Here is an 8,359-nt window from a genome sequence, read left to right as displayed (position 1 = left end):
ATGGATTTCGACGCGTTATTTAATGAAAACACGTTTCAGTTTTCGGACTTCCAGGAGTTCACGGTATGTCGATGAGCTAGAGTCATGCTAGCAGATGCTAAGCTCGTTAGCTTGCCGATGTGAGTGACATATAACGCGGATTGCCTTATATGGCAGGAGATAAAATTGCGAAACTGCTATTCAACAAGTTTGGACTCAAATTTAACACTAATTATTGCTATAAAATTAAAAACAAGATGCCATAATCTTGTAACTGGTATTTCTTAGCGGGTAATGGGTGTTTATTAGCTGTTAGCCTAGCACGCTAACTAGCGACAGAGTCTGGGTTGTGGTTAATTGTTACAGCTTCCTCTACACTGCTGCGGTGTAAAGGGAACACATATGTTTTTAAATCGTTAGCTTTATCAGCTAATGTCGACTTTAAGCTGGTTTTGTGCTTTTTAAGTGATGATTTTTGTCATTTTGCATTGAATAAAACATTATAGCTCATGCTCTTATTGCAGTTTCTTCCTGGACACCAAAAACTGAGCGAGCGAGTGAGAAAAAGACTGTATTATGGCCTGGACAAAGATGTTTCACTAGATGCCCTTTCTTGCCCTGTTACAGGTGAGTGTTAAGGCTTAGCATCGCAAAAGGGAAATTCCATATTTTTACCTACCATGAGTTTTTAGTCTTCCCCGGAATACCTGGACTCTTCAAACTACATCTAGATGAGTCTAAACTAATACCAAAAACGACTCATCTCAAAACTCATTATTTTCTAACATTATTATAACGTTAGGTGTATTGTGTGCTATTTTGCAATTGCACGTTGGTTTATGTCATTAGAGGCCATCATATTGATTTTGTGCTTCCAGATATTGCTGTTGAAATCTTCCAAAAGTCTGCCCCGAGCCCAATCCGAAAGCTCCAGAAGAAGTATGCTGCTCATGTTGCAAGGTTAGTTCTTTCCATAATATCACTTGTTTCCAAGTATTACAGCCTGTTGTCGTTTTGACCTAAAACATATTTCTCTCTTGGCTTAGGGAGGCTTGCATCTCTCCGTGTGCCATGATGCTGGCTTTGGTTTACATAGAAAGACTCCGACACAGAAACCCCGAGTACCTGCAAAAGATCTCCTCATCTGACCTTTTCCTGATCTCGATGGTATGCACGTCGAAGGCTGGGGGCGGGGGGTCATGTGTCGTTATAAATACCAAGTAGCATTATTAATAGCGTGTGTGAATTTTAAGGCAATTTTAAATGTTCTCTCTGATTGTTTTCCAGATGGTTGCCAGCAAATACCTCTATGACGAAGGTGAGGAAGAGGAGGTTTTCAATGATGAGTGGGGAGCAGCTGGGAAACTGGACGTCCAAACGATCAACAACCTGGAAATGAGTTTCTTGAATGCCATTGTAAGTGAGACATGGTTTGTGTGTGTGTGTGTCTCTGTGTGTGTTCATGTTTTTCTGTATGTATGATTTATCTTGATTTGTGTTTTTATTCCCCAGGAGTGGAGCCTCTTCACAGAGCCAAAGGACGTCTTTGATATACTCCGGCACCTGGAAACAAGGTGTGTACATTTTAATCTTAAAATGTAAAAAAAAAAAATGTCATTCTCAGTAAGTAAAGTTAATATCAGTTTAGGTTGGAATTTATTGTGACATTTTTGAATGTTTTACTTCTTGTTGAGCCATGAGTAAAGATTGCAGAAGCATGAACTCATTACAGTTTTTGGGGGTGACTGTTGTTTGCAGCATTGCGGAGAAGCAAGGAATGAGACGTGGCTGGTTCACCTACACTGACCTGTGTGTGCTGCTGGATCACTCCGCATGGAGTCACGCCCTCGCTGCCATCTATCAGCACTTTCTAAAGGTTAGAAACCTGTTTAGAAGGGAACAGTGGAGTCAAAACAGAAGAGGCTTTTAATGCAAAGAGAGTAAATTTAGATTTCCCATGTGTGTTTTTAGGTGTCCTGTATGCTCAGCCTGGTGTATCTGACTGGTGTAGCCGTTCTTATTGCTAGCAGTGCTGTTGTTCACCAGCTCAGTCTGTGCAGAGGCGACCAATCCGCGCCTCCTTCGCCAAACGAAATCGGCCTCCTCCAGACCCCCAGTCTCAGCCCAGAAGCAGCCACGCCGGCCCACCGCCCGCCATGTTGTGTTCTGACCAATAAGTCACTGAACGGCCAAACCACTTTGCTTGAAATCAGCCAGCAACACAGACCGAACGATTCCCCGATGGGGTCTGCAAAAAACTCTGTTTTGTGTCTGTGGGGTTCTCTGCTGGCCTCTGTGAGCCGCGTGCCTCCTGTCAAAAATCCCAACGCGGAATCTCCCCGAGCCTGGCCGTCTTCCTCCTTCGACTGTTCCGGCTGTCTTCCAAACCTTCCTCATCTTCAATGTGTGCTTCGAAACACCTCGGCACTCCCTCGCCACGGTCCTGTCAAACCCCATTCTCAGTCAACGTGGTTTTCCTCCGGCCTGATGGGAGCCGCAGGATCAAGTCTGGACTCACACTTTGGGGCGTTTCCAACTGTAGATCTGTTGCCGTGCCGACCTGAGGCTCTGCTTGTTCCCGGCTAGAGAGGCGTCACCCGTTGTCATACTGGAAACATCCCTGGAAACCGTAAAAGCTTTTGTTTTCATGACTCACCGCTGTCATCTTGTTACGAATGCAGACGCAAAGTGGCACTTTTATTTTTACTGAGGCGCTCTTAAGGGTGACAAATCTGCTTTTTCATATTGGGATGAACAAGATTTCTTCTGAATGTCTTGACTAATACATGACAAAAAAAACAAAACAAAAGATGGTGTCTGATCGGGGAGGTTAGCGTATTTGTTTAAAGGTTGCTAAGCATATCTACAAGAAAGCTTTCCAGCGAGCGCTTATTTTACTAGCTTTACAAGGAGGACGAATTTAACCAGCATGGGCTGTTTCCTAAGTTTTCACTTTGCTCATGCGTACTCTGTGTTACCATTTGTTTGTTCCTGTATCAGTTTGGGTCAGATTTTGGTCAAATTTGCTGCAAGCACTGATTTGTTTTGTTCAGGGTAAGTAGTGGGGGTTCAGTACCTGCAGAGGAAAGTGTCAAAAAGTGGAAGTAGACTACTGAGTGGAAGCTTTATCTGCATATCCAAATGCACCTGTCACTTGTTTCATTGAGATTAAAGACATGCTGTTTCCTCTACAATATTTAGCGTTTCCTTCTCTTATGCACCATATTTCATGTTGGTAATAATCCCCGTTGAAGGTCAGTGTTGGAAGATTTGGCCTCTATGGGTTTTGTAGCAGGTTTATTGCCTCTGTGTCCAACATGTTAGAAGGCTAACTGAAGTGTTGTTTTTTTTATGCAACCTGGAATTTGCACATTTTGCTGAAATACACCACTTGTTTTTCTTATTTTATTGCTGCTTTGTTTCCATTTAAACACCATGGAAAAAGAAAAACGTATTTTTATGTGCAATCAAGCAAGAAATGGGGGAAAAATACATTCAAGGTTTGGATTTGATAAATTTTGGAGCAGAAAAACATTTAATTTTGTAAATGGTGTAAAAAAAAAAAAAAGGATGAACCCATAATTAATAAATGCTTTTATAAAAAGTGTTTTATTTTTCTTTGCATTTATTTGAAGTTGAACTCTTAATATTCCAGCGTTTATTATATAAAGCAGTGTATTTGTAGCGACTTAAAGTCGTCAGAGCTGATGAGATGACGTGAGTAACCTGAGTCCTACTGGTGCAGTAAGGTGGAGGAGCTGTGATGTGTGATGCTGTGGGCTTGATTCTCTTCCTGGGAACCTTGTTACAGTGTCAGAAGAGTTGAAAGCTAAACGGTGCAATCTCAATGGTGGTTTACATGATTTCATGTAATAAACACACCCTGCTCAATAAATGTTCTCAAATTACGCAGGTCATCCAGGAGAGACAATGGGAGCAGAAGGACACAATGTCCTGAAGGACAAGAAAGCAGATGTCTAGATTTGAGATAAACCAGACAGTCCCTCCTCTTGAACCCATGCCAGCTTCCTTTTCTCTTCCCCTCCCCCCTTTCCTCCGCCGCCACCAGCCAAACACATATCACTCTGCAGCTCCTAATATAGACCCAACTGGTTTATAGGAAGGGGTAACAAACCAAACAGTCCCTGTCATTCGAGACCTGCTTTTTTTCCCATGGACAAGCAGGATAATGGAGCCTCTTTCACAGGTTTGTTTGTTACTGAGCTGCCGATGAAAGGGATCATTTACAGAGGTTGGATTTTAAGGTCTTTAGAAAATACTTGCGTTGTGTTGTAGGTGTCGTGTTCACCAGAGGAGCCGAAGGTGAAGAAACGAGGTACGTTTACAAGGACTGCTCTACTGCAGTTGTGCACATGCAGGCATTTGTATATTTCGGGGTATGTGTAGTGCGTCACATATTGTATGCACGCGTCTGTCTCCGTGCTGATGAACTGCTGGGTTCTCCTAGAGGCTGATACCACGGTCTACCTGAACTTCATGAAAAGTCACACTTGCTACGACGCCATTCCAATCAGCTGTAAACTGGTCATATTTGATACAACATTACAGGTAAGCGTAGACTTTTCCAGTAGAAACGGGGACGCAAGGGCTTCTCAATCTGAAGCGTATATAACGTATAAAGTTAGATTTTGTTGATATCAGGGTGCTTAAGAACTGCATAAAGCTCAAAATCCTTAGAATTCAATGAAAAATCCTTTATTCATTCCAAAGGAAGATTAAATGTTCTTGAAACTCATATTATCCAAGTATCTTCAAAACGTTGTGGATGAGGATGCTGTGGGCAGGAAGGATTTCCAGTAGCAGTCAGTATTGCAGCTAAACTGAAGAGGCCTCTGACTGAAGTCTGTTGCTGTGTAACAATCTTGTTACTCAGTGTTCAGGTTGCAGTAAAATGTCCTGGATGACAGCATCAGTTGTTGACAAGCACTTCTAATCCACCTCATTTGCTTTTGTTGCTCCCTTATAAATCTCTGTCTGCCACCATTGTTGCCATGGTTATATATCATATAACTGTCTGAAAGTTAAAAAAAGAGGGAAAATCCTTCCAGCTGCACAGCATCCAAAATCAGAGGGAATAATCGACAACAAAATGTAAACAAAAGTCTAGAAAAAGAGCTACTCCATATACAATAATGATAATAATAATAATAATAGTAATAACAGATTGTCATTTCCATATTAGCAAATGAGCTGGGAACACTGAACATTTTATTCCAAACCAAAACAGGAGACGTTTATCAATTCTTTATCAATATCATAATATTATGCTTTTAAAGAAACCTGTTATCCCTGTTTCTATACAAACTCTAACATTCAGGTACCATTTTAACTAAAAAGTGCTTGACTATTTAGCTTTCCAGTAAACTGCTGAGTTAAAATCCAGTTATTTCGCTGCTTCACGTTCATCAACGCTTAGCATCCGTGAACAGGTATTCCAGCCCAGGGAGGTTGGACCGCATTCTTCTTTCCTGTTCTGACAGCCGAAGCAGCACATTAAGATTAAGATCTGAGGAATAAAAGTATTTCATTTGCTCAAGCTAAGCTGTGATGCTGGTATCTGGCTTCACACTCTATGCCACCTCTTTCAAACCTTCTGTTGACTTTGGTTCTGTTGTCTCCAAAGGTGAAAAAGGCCTTTTTTGCCCTGGTGGCAAATGGCTTGAGGGCTGCGCCGCTCTGGGACAGCAAGTTGCAGAGATTTGTGGGTAAGGCCTGTGTTTCCCCGTCTACGGAGTTGCTTACTGTTGGTTTGTGTAAGAACAGGGGTGTAACTCCGTTTCTTCCACAGGTATGCTGACTATTACTGATTTCATCAACATACTCCATTGTTATTACAAGTCACCAATGGTGAGCATGAATATACGACAACTTTAGTAACTCAACATTGGTGGAGGTTTTGTTGTTTGTCACCGTTTTACACAAACATTATCTACAAATTAGGACTTGATATTTAACTGCTGAGTTAGTGTTTGTTTTAAACTTATGTTTTCTGTTCTTGGATCGTAATTTTTACTTTTTAAATTGATGATTGTAATTTTACATTATTGCATCTCAACTCTGGGACTGTAAAGACGGGCGCAAAGAGTAAAACAAAGTTGCATAAAGGGAAGAGCGGGAAACAGAGTTAGCATTACTTATTTGCTCTTGTTTCCTCCCAAAGGTCCAAATGTATGGACTGGAGAGCCATAAGATTGAAACGTGGAGAGGTGATTCCCTTCAAAGTAAATAACAACCACTAACAATAACATTATCTTGAAGCTACAATCTCGCTGAATATCAAATTGAGCTCTCCCTGTTTTTTAATCTAGATGTGTACTTAAAGTCTCCAACTCAGTTCCTTATCAGTATTTCTCCGCAGGCCAGGTGAAAACAAAAACTCTTCTTAGAGCAAATTCTCACGGACTTTTCCGCAGAGCATCAAATTCCTCTCTTGCGTCCCCTTTTCCTGTCCAGCCTCTTCGATGCCATCTATTCCTTACTCAGATACAAGATTCACAGACTGCCCGTCATCGACCCGGAGTCGGGAAACGTTCTCCACATCCTGACTCACAAGCGAATCCTCAAGTTCCTGCACATATTTGTGAGTTAGCTCTCTCTGCATTATTGCTGTTATTTTCTGAAATAAAACAACAAAACCAGAAGGACTCTGGATGGGGACAAAAACATATTTTTCACAGCACTGTACTACTTTATAGTTTCCGGATGTATTTTCAGGAAAAAAAATTGCCCAAGCCTGCATTTCTAAAGAGGCCGGTCCAGGAGCTGGGCATAGGGACGTTCAGGAACATTGCTACTGTCCACCAAACATCATCGCTTTATGAAGCCCTGTCCATATTTGTGGAGCGGCGAGTGTCAGCGCTCCCTGTGGTGGATGGGCAAAGTATGCTTTTTAAAGCCAACATTTTACATCTCCTTGATATTATCGGCTCTTTAGACTGTATCAGCATTCAGCTGCTTGTTTTCACAGGCAAAGTGGTGGCGCTCTACTCCAGATTTGATGTCATCGTGAGTACAGCAGAAAAGATTTGATCTAAGGCTCTGATTTCGGCCTTTCTGGACCACTGTTTGCTGACTTCTTTTTTTTTCCATAACAGAATCTGGCAGCCCAGAAGACCTATAACAACCTGGACATGACGATGGAGGAAGCCATTCGCGGACGCACGTGTTGCGTTGAGGGTGTGATGAAGTGCTATCCAGATGAATCTTTAGAAACGGTCATAGATCGGATAGTTAAAGCAGAGGTTCGTGTTGTTTAGGCTTGTGTTTTGCCATCAGGTCAGTCGATCAGGTGTTTAAAAAAACAACTTTTTCTTCTTCTTCCAGGTCCACCGGCTGGTTCTGGTGGACAGGTTGGACGTTGTGAAGGGCATTATCTCTCTGTCTGACCTCCTGCAGGCTTTGGTCCTTACACCTGCAGGAATCGATGCTCTTCTATCCTAGGAGGAAATAAAAGAAGTTCCTCTTTTCTGCTTTTCTGCCTTTGCAGGCTTGACGTCTGGCAATGTGCAAGTGCAGGTACGCTCTGACGTCGTTCCACTCCCTTCCACTCTTAGCAACAACCGTCCACCATCTTACTTAGTTACCATAACTATGGTGTATGGTCTTTATTCAATCCCCTTCAGAAGTGATCTAAGATGATGTTTACATTTCTAAGGTGAAAAATATAGAAACGTTCAAAGGGTATGAATATGTTTGGGATGCACCAGATGTAGTTTGCAATGTTGATTTGTGTCTTTTAGAGGATGAATGAAAGGAGAGGAGATTACCAGGCTGTGCCGTTTACAGTAAGATGATGAGTGTCTCCAATCCCATTTCTCATGAGGCTCCCCACACTGACTCAGTTTGCACAACGTGATCAATATGTTTACTCGCTGTAATCCTGTGTTTGTATTAAATACACGTGAACAGATCTAGCTGTGTGCGTGTGTTTTTTATTTTATTTTTTTTATTTTATTGAATCGGGGTTTGTGACATGTTCACGCTGACTTATTGCTTTGTCATAAGCAGCCAGCAGGAACCCTGACCGCATGGTGCCTCACTCTTGCTTTCTTTAACCCACTCTCTTCCCCACTTTACACGGTAAACAAGAAGCACGTGACCTTTTTTCCCCTTATCTGTGATGACGCTGATGATGCCGCCGCCCATCTGTGCTCCCACCGTAAGGACGTCAAGTTGAAATGATAAGAAGCTACAGCGGAAGTAGGTGTTTTTGAGCAAATGGGAATCAAACACAATGTCAACGATCCATTTGCTTGAAAGAATATTACATCGTGATATATTTGAGTGTTTATTAATTTTTTTTATTTTCAGTCAATTTAACAATTAATCCCAGATGGAAATTTAATAAAAACAAATTAAT

At 41.8% G+C, this 8,359-nt stretch overlaps 2 protein-coding genes across 4 annotated transcripts; both read left to right on the top strand.

Moving 5' to 3' along the window:
* On the top strand, positions 1-3,586 carry cnppd1 (cyclin Pas1/PHO80 domain containing 1). The gene is made up of 8 exons (XM_032556600.1): positions 1-63; positions 504-606; positions 858-939; positions 1,026-1,146; positions 1,267-1,395; positions 1,492-1,553; positions 1,738-1,855; positions 1,951-3,586. Exons 1-8 carry the CDS (start codon positions 1-3, stop codon positions 2,563-2,565), a joined length of 1,293 nt encoding a protein of 430 aa, XP_032412491.1. The 3' UTR covers positions 2,566-3,586.
* A 434-nt stretch (positions 3,587-4,020) lies between these two features.
* prkag3a (protein kinase, AMP-activated, gamma 3a non-catalytic subunit) lies at positions 4,021-7,909 on the top strand. 3 transcript variants are annotated; one of them, XR_004338289.1, is made up of 13 exons: positions 4,022-4,186; positions 4,276-4,315; positions 4,448-4,548; positions 5,624-5,705; positions 5,789-5,847; positions 6,161-6,221; positions 6,309-6,363; positions 6,454-6,580; positions 6,715-6,880; positions 6,968-7,005; positions 7,095-7,241; positions 7,324-7,515; positions 7,740-7,909. XR_004338289.1 is itself a non-coding variant. In XM_032556603.1 (12 exons), exons 1-12 carry the CDS (start codon positions 4,169-4,171, stop codon positions 7,438-7,440), a joined length of 996 nt encoding a protein of 331 aa, XP_032412494.1. In that variant the 5' UTR covers positions 4,021-4,168; the 3' UTR covers positions 7,441-7,909. The 3 variants fall into 3 exon arrangements, 2 of the variants coding, with proteins under 2 accessions (XP_032412494.1, XP_032412493.1); XM_032556603.1 differs by having other exon boundaries at positions 4,021-4,186; positions 6,161-6,206; positions 7,324-7,909; XM_032556602.1 differs by having other exon boundaries at positions 7,324-7,909.
* The last annotated feature ends 450 nt before the right edge of the window (positions 7,910-8,359 follow it).

Source organism: Xiphophorus hellerii, chromosome 24 (assembly GCF_003331165.1).
Source record: "Xiphophorus hellerii strain 12219 chromosome 24, Xiphophorus_hellerii-4.1, whole genome shotgun sequence".
NCBI lineage: Eukaryota > Metazoa > Chordata > Actinopteri > Cyprinodontiformes > Poeciliidae > Xiphophorus > Xiphophorus hellerii.
The sequence above is the reverse complement of the archived record's forward strand: the minus strand, read 5'-3'. Positions and strand labels throughout refer to the sequence as shown.

Excerpts from the sequence above, each read along its gene's own strand:
- cnppd1 (XM_032556600.1), top strand. The coding sequence starts at position 1 with ATGGATTTCGACGCGTTATTTAATGAAAACACGTTTCAGTTTTCGGAC. Across the intron at positions 940-1,025 it reads TATGCTGCTCATGTTGCAAG|GGAGGCTTGCATCTCTCCGT; the intron begins GTTAGTTCTTTC and ends CTCTTGGCTTAG. Across the intron at positions 1,147-1,266 it reads ACCTTTTCCTGATCTCGATG|ATGGTTGCCAGCAAATACCT; the intron begins GTATGCACGTCG and ends ATTGTTTTCCAG.
- prkag3a (XM_032556602.1), top strand. Across the intron at positions 5,706-5,788 it reads CAAGTTGCAGAGATTTGTGG|GTATGCTGACTATTACTGAT; the intron begins GTAAGGCCTGTG and ends TTTCTTCCACAG. Across the intron at positions 6,222-6,308 it reads GAGAGGTGATTCCCTTCAAA|ATGTGTACTTAAAGTCTCCA; the intron begins GTAAATAACAAC and ends TTTTTAATCTAG.